The following is a 14,722-nucleotide window of genomic DNA, read 5'->3' as shown; positions in this document are numbered from 1 at the left end:
TCACCTGGACCATCAACCTCCTCACTGGTCTCCCTGCTTCCACTCGCGACCCTCTCCAGTTCATTCTCCATCCACCAGGCAGAGTGGTCTCCTTAAAACATTAATCCAATTACCACACTTCCTTGCTTAAAGCCTCTGGACTCCTCAGTTCACTTTGAATAAGATCTGAAGTTAGGCCCTTCGTGACCTGGTCCTGCTACCTCTCCATTCTGCCTCCCACTCCTCCCTTCCCAGCATGTGCAGCCACCTGCTTTGTCTTCTCTTGAACATTCCAAGCTCAGAACTACCTTAAGGCCTTCACAGCAGCTGTTCCCTCTGCCTGGGGGGGGGGGGGCGGGGGGTCCTCCCAAAGTTAGCTCCCTCCATTCAATCAGGTTCCAGCTTAAATGTGACCCCCCAGGAAGTAGTTCTCAGTTACTCCCTATCACATCATTAGGATTTTTCTTGTTTAATATTCACCGTCTATTCACACTCCCCAATGGAATTAATCTCCATTTATTGGCTATCTCACTCACCATTGTATCTCCAGTGCCTACAACAGTGACTGACACATCATAGGTGCCCAAAATACTTGTTGAGTGAATAGAATGAATGGTAATACCCGTGCTCAACAGGAAGACCTCTTCCAAGACCTTCCACATAAGAAGAGCTAGTGCTGGAGTGCCCTGAGGCTGTAAAGGATCCTGGTCTGCCTTTGCCATCAACAGCAACTTGGTCCCAGGCTGCCTTTGAGTTAGCTGCGTTTTATCACTTTTCAATTCACTTATCAATGATCATCCAGCTACAGTTTCCATAGCAACCCTCAACCAACCAGAATATTCCATCATCCAGGACACCACCCCACCCTTCTTAGAGCACCCAGTTCACTATCAAGGTGTTCTCCAGCCTCAAGAAAAGGGTAAGGTCTTGGGTGGGGAAACTGAAGCCATGGGTCTCCTTCAGATGGGAGACTCACTGAATTTCATGGGTAATTCTTCCTTCTGCTCTTACGTCAGGAAGGCCCAACTTCCAACAGAAGGACCACCGTGCAGCAATGATAAGGAGAGATGGGTAGTTTCATCTTCCCACATCAGGTCAACAAGGACATCTTTGGTCCCATGTTCTGGGTTCAAAGCTCCTCCAGTTGCAGGGAGGAAGTTATCTGGCTCAGCAGGGGTTCCCAAGCCCCAATGAAAAGGCACATTCCTGGAAGAGGCAGTACCAGGGAATCAAGTAGGGCAAGCTCAGTGCCGGGCATGGGTATGAAATAAGGAAACCCCGCAGCACCCTTCAAGGGGAGATCTGAGCAGCTGGTGTTTTCATCATGAAGGAGACTCAAAATGAACTGCTCTCCACCTGGTCTCAGACTTTGGATTCCAAAGACCCCCAAGCAGGGAATCTGGCCTAATTTCATCTTTGACCCAACACTAATGACAGTCAGTTCCTGCAAAGATATAATTCACGACATTGAAAATGGACTGTAGGAAGCTCAGTGACCCACTGATCTTGGTTTTAGAGGTTACAGCTTCCATTGTGGCCACAGCATCAAGTACACCTGGCAGATGGTGTCATTTGGTCCCAAGATTAGACTCTGTTCCCTTCAAATAACAGAAATGCAAACATGGCTAACTGGGAAGGGGACAGAGTTATACTCTGCTACTCCCAAGGCAGAGTAAAGATACAGAGATGTGAAGTGGTGGTGAGAGGGGAGTACCTCACATTTGTAGCGATGGAGAGACTATCAACACACCTGCCTGGGCCAGGTGGGCACACAGAGGTGGCTCTGGGGGGACACAGTGGCACTAGGCCCTCAGAGCTGAAGACCAGAAGGCACGGGTGGGTGGGAGGGGGCAGTGGGAGGGGCAGGGCCTTCAGAGCCACAGGCCAGCTTCGATCCCAGCCCCGCCCTTTCCCGGCTGTATGATTTGGAAGTCACTGTTTAATTGCTCCCCTGACATGGAGGAAACAGACACCGGGGCATCTTCCAGTGCACTTTAATCAAAATTCCATCATCAGAAGAGTTCCTGTAGCACACAATGTGAGGATGGGCATGTCAACTTCGTCTACAAATGCAATTTCCACAGATTTGCACTTCGAACATGTATGAAAAATAAAATATATAATATTTAGTTTTATAAATTTCCCCACTTCATCACTTTATCTTTAAAATAAATGACTACCTCTGTCCAACAGATTAAGCAGCCTGGAGTCACCGAGCAGATGTCAGCCAAATGACATCCATTTCCTGAAAGAGTTCTGGGGGAAATACTTGAGACAGTCAAATGCTTACAGGAATCAACAGGAATTAAAACTAGCACGTTCCTCACAGTGGGGCGAGACATCAAACACGGGAGGCTGCTAATGGCTGCTCTTTTCTGTTGGGAAAAAGAAATCTCCCAAACCAGACCGAATGGCTGTGAAACCTGCAAATGAACTTTTGGCACCAGTGGAGAGAAGGGGCCTTTTGAAGCTGCCCCCAGTGATGATTCTGCCAAAGCATCGGTCTCAGGGAGAGGGGACAGAGGGGGAAGGACAGCTGCCATGGCCCTTCTCCATTCTGAATGCCCCCCTCAGTCCCCTCTCCAGGGCCACGGACGCCCCCTCCACCTTGAAGAAGGCGGGGCATGGTCTGGGCAGCCTGCCCTCCTCCTCAAGCTCAAGAGTTCTTCAGACGGAAAGATTCACAGCATAGAGAATACCAAGAGAAGGGTCCTTCTGCAGGGAGGGGTGGGGGCAGCTCTGCTGTGTGCTCAGTGGACAGCAGGATGTACTCAACACACAAGGGACACGGCCACTCCAGAGGGATGGCTGCACAGCCTTTAAAGGGGACGGACAGAAGGCGCACATGAAACACCAAGGAGCCGAGAGGGCAGGCAGGGCTGGGGTGCACTAGCATTTACAGGGGTTCCGAACAGGGCCTCAAGGACTATAAGGCCCCCATGGCAGGAATTCAGATCTTGGTCCACCTGTGGCTCAGGGCTTCTTCCCCCCAAAAACACAACAAAATCTTGGTAAGGAACAAATAAGCCGGTGACAAATGCTGCCACGGAGGGAGCCTCAGTCTCAGAGATGCCCTGGGAACGGGCTTTGGGGCCGCAGCCCGTTCTAGCAGGACATTTCCACAGTTTAACTGGGAGTAAGGGGCCCTGCGCTTCCAACAGGAACAGCTCGACCCCGGCCTCCAGGACAGAGAAGGCGGCTACAAGTCAAGGAGACGCTCCTCACAGGTCTCCACAGGCCACTTGGAAGCCCCCCCAAACACGTCGACGTTGTTGTCCACCCAGGGGATGATGTTGCCCGGCATGTTTGTGGAGCAGTTGGCGATGTTGACGATTTCTTGCGCACGAAGGACGCGGTCCCATATGTTGAACTGGCTGAGCTCCCCCACAAACGCCTGTGTGGCATCAAACCTGCCCCCAACGGTGTCCTGGGAAAAGGGGACAGAACCGCATCAGTGCAGGTTCAAAAGCACGTCAGCAAATTCTCCGGGCGTGTGAACGGCTTCGGGGAAAGGGGGCCAGCTCGGGAGGGAGGTGGGTGGGGAGGCTGGTGCCGGGGCGCGTTTTCCTGACTCCCCTCAACTCTGACCGCACTTCCTGACCACTGATTCCAGCAGGTTCTGGGGCTCCAGGGCACGTCAGGCCCGGGGGAGATGGCTTCACTCAAACCATCCCATTTTACACAGGGGAAACTGGGCTACGTCGGGAGACACTGCCCAAGGTCCCAGAGTGAAGACTAGCCTCCTCCCAGGGGAGAAGTAATACGGAAGTGAGAGGGCCAGGGAGGAACTCCGAGAACCGGGTGCCTACTCCCTTAAACACAGACTGAACGGTCAGCACTCATCTGCCCCGGAGCAGCCAGCCAGCCTGCATTTCCTCTCTCCCAGATGGCGAGTTTCCTGGGGGCGGCCTCCAAGGTCTTGCTCTTTCCTCCCCATGGTTCCCCCCCCCCCCCGAGGCATTCCTAAAGAGCTCCTTGCCTGGGGATCCCAGTGGAGACCCTGAGCCAGCAGCAACTGGAAGACGCCATACCAGCCCCCAGCATCCTGAGTCAATAGCGTGCCGAGCGGGAGAGACGACTTGGGGTCGTACATGACCCCATGACCCCAGGGACACCCTGATCACTTGTGACAGACTGGACTCCATTCTGGAATCTGTCTGAACCCACCACACCAACCTGGTCCCTGCCAGGAAGTGCAGGCCATGTCCCCACCCCCATATCCTCAGCCCACAAGACAGCATGATCTGGGCTGGTCACCATGCAATGGTGGTCAGGTTCAGCAGACAGACAGCTGGGCAGAGGGGGAGGGGGTGGCCTTGTGCCCCTTGGCTGGCCAGCACACTCTCGTCTTGCACCCCGCCTACACCCACCTGCTCCTGCCCGAGGATGAGCACACCCCCCGGCTTGATGGGGTGCCAAGGGGCCAGGTTCTCCCCGGTGCCGAGCTTCTCCCCATCCTGGAAAGCCTCCCACATGCCATCCCGCGTCGTCCAGGTGACACAGATGTGGTGCCACTTGCCGTCACTGACAAACAGGGGCAGCTGTGCGACCTGTGGGAGGCAACGTGCAGGTGAGAAACCTCTGCGGGCTTCCCAGAAGTCTGATTGGGGGATTGGAGGCCCCGGGACCCACGGCTGCTCCCATCACAGGGGGTCCCTCCCGGTCTCCCCTTCTCTGCTCCATAGGTAACATGCCTGGCCCCGGCCCCCTCAGAGAGTCCCTCGGGGCTGGTGGGGGGAGATGCCATGTGTACGACACAGATGCTCAAGAGGAAAGGGGCAGTCTGGGTACAAGCCCCTGACCCCAGGTTCTCAAGTGGACACCTTGCACCCAGCTCGGCTGGGGCTCCAGGACACTGTGCAGACCAAGTAGGTGTGAGGGACAGCCCTCCCCAAGCCGGCCCTGAGCGCCCCAGGCTGGAGCACACGAAGAGAAGTCAGACCTCTGCAGGGCCAACTTTGCAAAAGAGTCACCCCAGTGTCTCTATTCTGCAAGCAAGGGCCCAGCTGCCATTGCGGCCCTCGGGGATCCATGTGTGTGCATGTCCTCCCGTGCAGAGGACCAAACACCTAAAGTTAAGTGGGAGTGTGTGTGGGGGTGCACAGAGAACCGGAGGGAGGGCGTTTCAGACCGGCGCCCGTGTACTAGCCATCCTGGGGGGCCCCCACGCCCATGCACCGACAGTCCTGGGGGCCCTCGGTGCAGCTGACTGCCAACCTCCTGTTGTTACTGCTGGTGTCCTGGCAACTGGGCGCTCCCTCCCAGGAATTGGTTGTTTAGAGACGTCTAACCAGAGAGGAAAACAAGGCCCTTGCCCTGCTGTGTCCACGTCCAAGGGCATTATTTAGAACAATTAATCCCCAGCTCAGGGACGTGGCCACTGCTGGGAGGAGCCTGGCAGGCAGATTCAGATTCCACAGCGTTTCCCACTTACACCCACCCCACCCAGGGCCACTCGTGAAGACACACGGAGGGGCTCGGGCAGCCTTCAAGGAGGATGTGAGGTGGCGCTTCTGGCCGGGTCGTGTCTGACTTGAGAATGAAAGTTCCCGTGGGGCCCCGGGAGGATCCCGCGGCCGCCCAGAGCCGATCTCTCCAGGAGGCCACGCTCCTGAAGGTCGAAACCAGCTCGTCTACAAAAAAGGGACATTTACTCTGGAAAGGGAACAAATCGGTGGTTGCCATGGGCTGGAGCCAGGGCAGCCGTTGACTATGAAGGTGGGGGCAAATTTGGGGAGGGGGGGATGAAACTGTCCTATATTTTAATTGTGATGGTTACACAACTACATGCATTTGTCAAACTGGCCAAACCGTAGACTAAAAAGTGTACAGTTTACTGTACATAAATTGTATCCCAATAAACTCCTCCCAAAAGATATGCTGACGAGAAGTAGCATACACTCAGAGAGAGAGGAGACAGATACACAAACACAGACAGACACACATACACACACCCTACCCTAATGGGTGCGGCCCTCACTGCCTGGCCTAAGGGCCAATGACAATTCAGGCTGGCATGCAGAGACCCCAGCTCATTCTGCTCCTTCCACCACCCCCGTGCCCGGACCCTCAGCTGCTTCTTGGCCAGACTCACAACTTTGATCTCCACAAGCTGCAGCTGCCTCCCCGTGGCCCCTGGGAGTGGGACCGAGTCACTGTGCAGTGACTAGGAGCCAGCTGTTGGACCGCCTGCAACCTCCCCATCTTTCTCTGTCGCCGCCATGCCGGGGAGGGTGGCCGTCCGAGCAGGCCTCACCTTGTCGTTGATGAGCAGCTCGATGGGGTTGTTGCCCCACTCGATCAGCACGATCTCGTTGGCCTGTCCGGGCACCGCGTAAGAGAACGGGGTGCCGATGCCCGGCGAGGCGCTGGAGCGCAGCCACAGGCAGATGGTGAATGCGAACAGTTCGGGCAGCGTCTTCTTGATCTTGCCGTACAGGTAGTTAGTGCGGAGAGGGAGAGACACTTTGAATGCATCAGGGGTCTTGAACGCACTGTTGCCTGGGGGGGGGGTGGGAGAGAGGCCAGCAGCGTGTTAGCCCACCGGCTCCCCCTCTCCAGGGGGGCCCAGAGTGACAGCTCACCTGGACTGCCCCCAAGTCGCTCTCCAGCAGTGGTGCACCAGCTACCAGCCAGCCACCGTTCAAAGACCCGAAACCCCAGCAGTAAACAAGAGCATCCTGGCCCTTGGAAGCTTGAGGAAGAGGGCAGGGGCAGGCTGGATGTGATTTCCGCTGTTCCTTGAGATCTTGGCCCCCTCGGTTCCATCAGGAAGGGTGGGGTCAGGGACCCACTGGGCTTGGAGGCCGGAGGTTGCACAGGGCCCCAGGCACTCAAGAGAAGCTTGACAAGCCAAGAAGCCCGTGTCTCTTCTCACAGCAACGAATCACCACGGCTGTGGTCAAGGAGTCAGGCACCCACGTCTTGACACTGCAGCTTAACTCAGAAGTGGCCTTTGGGGGACAGCCCTGACATGAACTACTTCGCTCACGATCTGCTGTGTCCTCCTCAAAAGAAGATCGTGTTTATTGACCTTTTCCTGAAGTTCTGGACCAGTGGGTGGCAGAGAATTGCAGGGGGGGGTCCCTCCCCACTGAGGCTAACACATCCGCCCAGAGCCTTGACCCTTTGGGGCCTGCCTGGCACTGGTAAGGATAACCATGGCTGTCCCCACGTAAACGGCACTTCCAGAATCTTTGAAAACGATTGGTACTCCTAAACGAGTCTAAGTAATTTTCAATACGGTTTTGATTTAAGCTCAAAATTAACAACAACAATGAAAACAAACACACACAGAAGGCAGGGCCCCTATGTGGTCATCCCAGATTCAAAGTCTCCCCGGCACGACCCGATTCCATGAGCTGTCAAGGCAAAAGCTGCCCTCTTATTCGGGGACCAGACGCTGCCGGGGAAGGAGCCTAAACACCCTTGACTCACTCAACAAATATTTATTAAGCACCCACGAGGGCCAGATGGTCTCCGCTGTGGTGAAGACAGGCTCTCCAGACCCGGAACCAACGCAGCCCAACTGCCTGTGTCACCACCGGACTAACTCTGTCCCCGTTTCGCCCCTTCTGCAGAACAGGAACCAAACGGCCGGGCCTTTCTCCACCTCGATCCCCCAAACTCCTCTTCTGTCACAGTAAATAATCAGAGAGGGAAGCCATGGTTCATGCCAATCTGAGGAAGACGTTCTGCAACGAAAGCATCACCCTCTCGGCCTCTCTGGAACAGAAAGCACAGAAACACTAGAATCTGGGCTGCACACACAGCAGGATCTCCTCCTATCTGCCATGGCGCAGTCTTGCCGGTCCATCCTCACCTCCCAAGGCAGGGCACCCTCAACACAGGCTGTGGAGCTGCAGGGCGCTGGGCGGGGGCTGGGAAGAGCTGATGGCTGCCGGGGGTGCCCAGGACACGGTGTATTCTGGGACTGACCCCACGTTAGGCTGGAGCAAAACCGAGAAAACCAAAAAGCCGCAGCTCCCCGATTTTGCAGCTTGCACAGAGTGCCGAGGCTCAGAGAAGTGAGGTGACTTCCCCCAGGCCACACAGCCAGTGAATGCCAGAGCAGGCACTGGAAGTCCCTCTCTCCCCTACACGTCGCCACTCGTATTTAATCTGAAAATGAGCAGGTTCTTCAGTAGGGCACGATTACTAATAAAGAGAAATGGCTTCTCTCCTTGCAGGTGGGCATGCGGCTGATTTAATAAGGCTCCGCGTGTTGGTAATACTGTTAGCTGGGTGACAACAGATAGGTTTAATTAGAGCTGGGAGAGGCGAGGAACAGAAGAGGGGGGGCCCATCCCCTGAAGCTGGTGCCCTCTATTTATATAAAACAGCTTGGAGGTTCAGAGGAAACTTAGTTAAAACCAATTAAGGAATTAAAAGGCCTGACCAATAAATCAGAGGCTGCAGGAGGCAGACAAGCTGAGGATGGGGCAGCTGGGGCCAAAGAGAGACGGGTTCGGTCTCCTCAGTGGCAACGTTTTCTTCAGCTCCGAGCTGGGCCGGGCCTGGAGTCAGGAGGCCCCTGTAGATGGGCATGTCTCACAGCAAAGAGGATGAGCATCCTTGGGCCCCAGGCAGCAGGAGCATCCGCGTGCAGGGTTGGCCTCTCACCACTGGGCTCCGGGGAGCCTCCTGTCCAGCAGGGCCGGAGCCCACAGGCTGTTCCAGGCTGCAGCCTGCACGACTCTGGCCCTCTGGGGCCACCACCAACTTCAACTCCAGCTCTGCGATCTGCTGGCCACGTGCATGCAGGTGTCCCTTAGCTCTCTGACTCAGCCTCTCCTCTATAACTAAACCCTACCTCACAGGGTTGTTGCAGGGCTTACGGAAGACACAGAATGTGGAACTCACAGCCCAGCGTCTGGCCCAGAACAGGCACTTAATGAGCAGAGGAGGATGAACCGAATGCCAGAGTCCCCCAGAGTCCCCCATGGTGTGTGGCTGACATACGTCTCCTCTGGGCTCGGCTGGATGCTTCTAGGAACAGAGTGTGTTTTCCACTCATGGTACATTTGGGGGCTGGGAGTTCACATTTCCCTTTATGCTTCTCACAAACAGAGCACATCAACTCAGAACTGCCCAGAAGACAATCGGTCAGCCAATGACCACTTTCCTCAAAGACTCATTCCACAATGGGGTGGAGCGCACAGAAGATTCTAGAGTTCTCGTGGTGGTCAAAAGGCAGCAGACCGTTAACAGCTTAGCTGCTCCTCGGTGCCAGGTCCTGGGGGATCTGCAAGAATGGCCAGCTGGGGGCCTTGCCCTGTGGGGCTGACCTCCACGTGAGCTCCGAGGGCTTTCCGTGGAACCTGCACATCAAGAGCGTGGTGCCAGAATCAGGCTAGAGATGGGAGGGACAGTCACAAAGTGGCAGCTCTTGGGTGGCCACAGTTATGATGAAGGACCTTAGAGGGAGCCAAGCGACACCCACAAAAAGCTGCCTGGAGTCAGAACAGAGATGGGAGGGGCGGGATTACGGGACTATTGCTGCTCACCAGCTGGTGGCCCAGGCCCCACCTCGGCCACCTCTCTCCAAATGACACACCTCTGGCCACGAGCCTCCGAGCACTGTTCTCCTCTGTGAAATGGGTATAACGAAGTCCTACCTCACAGGGGTGACATGCTCAGCACACCGCTGGCACTGCTCCATGCCCTAACTCAGCAGGCTTTTATCGACCCACCTCCTTGTAGCAACTTGGCCACCATGCCAAGTGAGGGGTACAGCCACGGAGGTCTCTGGCAGAGCCCTCCTCTCATTCTACAGCTGCCCCCTTCGAGATACTAACCAACCATAGTGAGCCCGTTCCACAGCCCTGCCTGTCCCCAGGTTCCACTGGGGGTGAGGCTGGGGCACGGAAAGGCAAGCCACCCTGCCCTCGGATCCCACACTGCCTTCCTCTCCTGTCCTGCGAGAAAGGCCAACGTTGCAGCTGCTCTGCCTTCGGGGGAGCCCCTCGAGACCAAACGAGTTTCCTGAGGTCCCCCGGGAATGCAGGTGGGGCAGAGGACACTTTTTCAGAAACCCAAGAATCTCGAGTCTAACAGGTAAGCCACACCCACCCTTTTCTGAGAAGGGTAAGGAAGAAAGGAATGAGTTTTTGGGAGAAAGAGAACAGGAAAAGGAGGAAGCAGACCTGTGCCTCCTGGGATGCTGCCGTAAAACGGACCGGAAACACCATCCCTTGGTCTACCCCACCTGGCCCTCCTGAGCCAATGTCAAGAAAAGAGTAACTGGACGTTCTCCTATCAATTCATGGAATTAAGTAACGGAAAACCGCCTTTGTCAGATTAGCGCAACTGAAAAGCTTATAATCCCATATCACCACCAGCAAACCTAAAACCTCACCCCCCCAGTCCACCGGCAGCTTGGGGGTTGAAAATGCAATCTGAATGACCTAGGGCCCTCGACCCCTCCCTTCCTGTCTCCTGTGGGAGAAACTTACCCACCAAAGGGTGAGCAGAGGAGAGAACGATACACGGAACCTGCTGCAAGGACCAGCCGAGAAGGGAACAGAAACGCCCAAGTGGCAGGAGGTCGGGGACTAGGTGATTTGTCCAAGCTGGTTCCGAGAGCACTGGCTTTTCCGTGGATAATGCCAGCGGGGCCGGGGCGTGGGGCTAACTCCTGAGATGACCATCATCAAGGCTCCCTTCTTATTTGCTCAACCCACCTCCATGTAGCGCCCCCATCACGTGCTGACATCCCAGCCTGACTATAAGTGATGAAAACCAGGCCCCTCCCAGCAGCAGCCGGCCCCTTCAGTCTCCGCCGAGTGTCTCCGGCAATGTGCCCACGTCTGCTAAGCCAGCCTGACTGCGGGGGAGCAGCTCTCACCCTCTGGGCACCATGGGAGATGATGCAGGGTTGCAAAAGCAACAGTTTCTCGGAGAGACAGGGAAGGGAGGCGTGGACTGCTGCCAGAATGGGAGAGAATCAGGTGGCCTTCTGCCTCCAGGACAGGTAGGTTCAGAGGTGATGGAAGAGCAGCCGCAGAGCCCCCGACCCAGTGAACCTGGGAGCAGAGCTGCGTGCAAGAGTCAGCAGGAGGGTGTCTGGAAGTGACCACTCCCTCAAGGGCCCAAGCACCCTCATCTGTACTCGGGCAAGACAGCCGGGGGCTGCCCCCTCTCTGTCTGCTCCCCCCTTGCTCTGAGCCCAGCTCCCCCTGCACCACAGCCAAGACAGAGCCAAGACAGCTGGGTGGGGGGGCCCGGAGGGACATCAGCCAGAGGGCGACAGAGAAACAAGGAAGCACTCACCGCGCTCCAGCTCCGTCACCCTCTGCAGGAGGGCGTTCAGGGCGCTCTCGGTCTTCTGGCGGTGAGCCGAGGTCTCATTGTGGAGCAGGGACTTCTCGTCCTCCAGCTCGGCCACCTTGTGCAGCAGCTGCCTCTCCAGCTCGGCGAGCCGCTGCTGGAGCATCTCTCGGAAGTCGCTGGGCAGCGCAGCGTTCGATACGTTCACTCGGAGCTGGTGCTTTCGGTCCGGGGGAGGGGACACAGAGGAAGAAATATTAAGCCCAGTTAACAAGAAACTGTCAAATGCAGCCCTCACGACCCCACCACACAGGGAGACGCTTCCAAAAGCAGAGAATTAAATCGTGCCAGTGGCACGAAGGGGAGCATTTCACTGATGCTTTTTTTTCTTTTTTGTGTGGAAAGGATTTCGAAGTCAGACAAGAATTACTTTGCTGCCATATGTGAAACTTATGAATCTCATTTTCCCCTCTCAGAAAGCTGTTTTTCTCCTCTTGCTAAAAAGTCAAAATTTTAACCAACATCCATCATTCTCGGGTAAAGACCAAAACACAGCTAGAATTTTTAAAAAAAAGTTAATCAAATGTGATTCAAAGCTAATGAGTTTTCAGCCCCCAAGTTCCAGTATGACACAAAGGTAAATAACTATGCTCGCAGAGATGTTACTGGAAAATAAGAACTCTAAAACATGGCCATTCTGAATTCCAGGAATCTTTGCTTTTAAATACTGTTTCTAAATCCTCACTTTCTTTATCTTTTACTTCTCTACCATCATGTGGCTCTCAAGGCTGCCTGTAGCTACCCAGCCACGGTCCTTGGCCAGCTATTTGCCCCTCTATGTTCCAAATTGGCAAATGCAGTTAATAGGATCTGCCTCCCAGGATTGTCGCAGGGGTTAAAATTAGATAATATGCCTGGTGCATATTTAGTGTTGCAGAAATGTTAGCTGTTTTTAATCAGAATGAATCACGGGATAGACAGATGCTGGAAATACTGTATTTAGCCATCATGCCACAGGAAATCCTCAAATAATTTTGCAATAATTACCACCTGTAATTGAAACCCAGTTTTGCTAATAAGTATTTTGGCAAACGTGTAACAGAAACGTCCACACTTCTTAAATAGAGTGGAAAGTAAAGATGGAAATTACAGGGAGATTTCTCTCGTAAAGTTCCAAACTACAAACACCTTGCAAGAGAACGGCATGAGGTCCCTTCCCCTAAAGCAATCGGGAAGGGCACCTTAGAACCGCGCAATTCGCGGGGCAGAGCGTCTTTGAAGTTAACAAGGTTTCCTCCTAGGCGCGTTCTGGTGCGGCCGGGACCCGCCCCCGCTCGCCCCCCGCCGAGACCCCCGGGCCTCCCGGCTCAAGTCCAGCCGGACCAGATTTATAAAAGGAAACATCGGACGCCCGGGGCAGCTGACTTCACGCGGCAGCCAGCCTCACGTCACCGGGCACAGCCTCGGGGAGCGCGTCCGGCTCGGGGAGACTCGGAGATTTGCAAGAAGAGAGGACAGGCTGTCCCATGGCGCTGGCCGGGACCTCGGGAAGCGAAGGGCCGCACAGTGGGCAGTCCCGGCGCGCGGGGAATTGAACCCTTTCCTTCCAGAAGGGGGCGGGGGTGCGAACCACGCAAGTAAGTTTCCGAGCAGGAGCGAGAAACCCCTGACCCCAAACCTAGCTCTCCCCGCGTCCGATCGCGCCCGGGCGGCCGTGTCCCGCACATCCTCGCGGGCAGGACCACGCGCCCCTCCTCTGCCCCGCGCCTCGGGGACGTCCCCTCTCCCCCAGGACCCCCGCGCCCCGCTACCTCGAGGCTCTCCAGGCGGTCCTTGAGGGTCTGCAGCGAGCGGCTGAGCTGCTCCACGACGTGGCCGGGGTCCCGCGGCAGGTCGCCCATCGTGTCCTTGCCCGCGGCCCGGCCCGGCGCCTTGCCGCCCGCCAGCCCCTCGCAGCGCGCCAGCTTGCCCGTGAGCTCGCGGATGGCCTCGCGCTGCGCGCCCAGCGTCTCCTTCTGCTGCACGACGGTCTCGCGCAGCTGCAGCACCGCGGCCCGCAGCTCCTCCTCGGGGCTCAGCGCGCCGCCCTGCATGGGCATCGCGGGCAGCGGGCAGCCGGCGCGCGCCGCCTCCGGGGGCAGCGCCGTGCACACGAAGCGGCTGCCGGGCGAGGGGCCGTCCTGGGCCCCGGCGGCCACGGCGAGCGCCACGCCGGCGGCCAGCAGCGCCAGCATCCCGTCGCCGTCGCGCTCACTCCAGCATCGGCGGGCGGGCGGGCGCCGTCGGGGCGCGCGGCGGGCTGCTGCCGAGCGCGTCACTCGAAGGCAGCGGCAGCGGGACCCCCTCGGAGCCGCCCCTTCGTGCAGCCAGCACGCTCCGCCCGGCGCGGCGCTCTGGCCGGGCCCGGCCCGCGCGCCCTTTCTTAAGCTGGGGGGAGGGGGGGCCGGCGCGTGGGGCGCGGCGCCGCGGGCTCTGATTGGCCCGGCCGGGCGTGCGTCAGCGCGGGGGGCGGGGCGGGGGCGCCTCTCCAGGCGCGGCGGGCTGGCGGGCGGGCGCGTGGGCCGGAGCCGGGGGCGCGAGCTCGGGGCCCGGGGCCCCTACGAAGGGGGTGCTGCGGCACAAAGCGCCCCGGGTGCCTTTAGGAGCCTCGGCCCGCGTGTCCAGGCGCCCCTCGGGCCCAGCGAGGACGCGGGCGTCGCGGGGGACCCCACTGCATAAGGAAGGAAAGCAAGGAGAAGCCCCAGGCGGGACTCGAGCCCGCGGCGGCCGCCGCGAGCCCCCCGCGGCCGGCGTGGGCCGCCTGGTTAGGCCGCGGCCACCGCACCCTGAGGGCGGGAAGGACCTGCGCGACGGCCCCCTCCAGGATGCCCTCCGCGTCCACGTCCGCGTCCCGACTCCCACCCGCTGCCTTGGAAAGAAGTCTCGGGGCCGTGGGGACCAGAAACGGGCGCCAGAGCTGATGGCAACCAGAGGACGCCCGCACACCCTCGCGCGCACGTGGCCTCCGAGGAGCGGCGTGGAGTGGGGCCAGGGTCACGAGGCCGCTCGCAGAGATCCCCGTGCGGTCCGGCGACAGCCCAGCAGGTGGTGGCCTTACTCAGCAAGACCTGGGCCTGCTGGGGTTCACCCGATCGCAGTCATCGCGATGGGGCCACGTGGTAAAACAGCGCCCCACGCTTGTCAATGGGGTGGCCGCGATGTCCAGTTTCCCAGTTTGAGCCCGCTGTCCTCAGATTCTTGGAGACACCAGCTATAGACAGAAACCCCCAAAGGCAGGAGCAGATTTGTTTCCACGTCTCATCTGTGGTTTACAAACAAGTTGGGAGAGACTTTGGTGCACAGCTACAGACTGAGCCGGTTTACTGCACATTATAAATGGAAATCTTTATTTTTTTTTTTCTCTCTGTTTTTAAGAGATCCTGTTGCAAGGTCATTAATCACATTATCCATTATACCAGAAACAAATGGATTTGTC

General features: G+C 57.3%; 1 protein-coding gene across 1 annotated transcript; it reads right to left on the bottom strand.

Moving 5' to 3' along the window:
- Nucleotides 1-1,957: 1,957 nt before the first annotated feature.
- Nucleotides 1,958-13,665, bottom strand: NPTX2 (neuronal pentraxin 2). The gene is made up of 5 exons (XM_070567446.1): nt 13,059-13,665; nt 11,251-11,467; nt 6,236-6,480; nt 4,350-4,529; nt 1,958-3,406 (listed from the first exon to the last, which is right to left on the bottom strand). Exons 1-5 carry the CDS (start codon nt 13,479-13,481, stop codon nt 3,179-3,181), a joined length of 1,293 nt encoding a protein of 430 aa, XP_070423547.1. The 5' UTR covers nt 13,482-13,665; the 3' UTR covers nt 1,958-3,178.
- Nucleotides 13,666-14,722: the final 1,057 nt, after the last annotated feature.

This window comes from Equus przewalskii, chromosome 12 (assembly GCF_037783145.1).
Source record: "Equus przewalskii isolate Varuska chromosome 12, EquPr2, whole genome shotgun sequence".
NCBI classification, from domain to species: Eukaryota; Metazoa; Chordata; class Mammalia; order Perissodactyla; family Equidae; genus Equus; species Equus przewalskii.
Note: the sequence above shows the minus strand (reverse complement) of the source record. Positions and strands in the feature narration are given on the sequence as shown.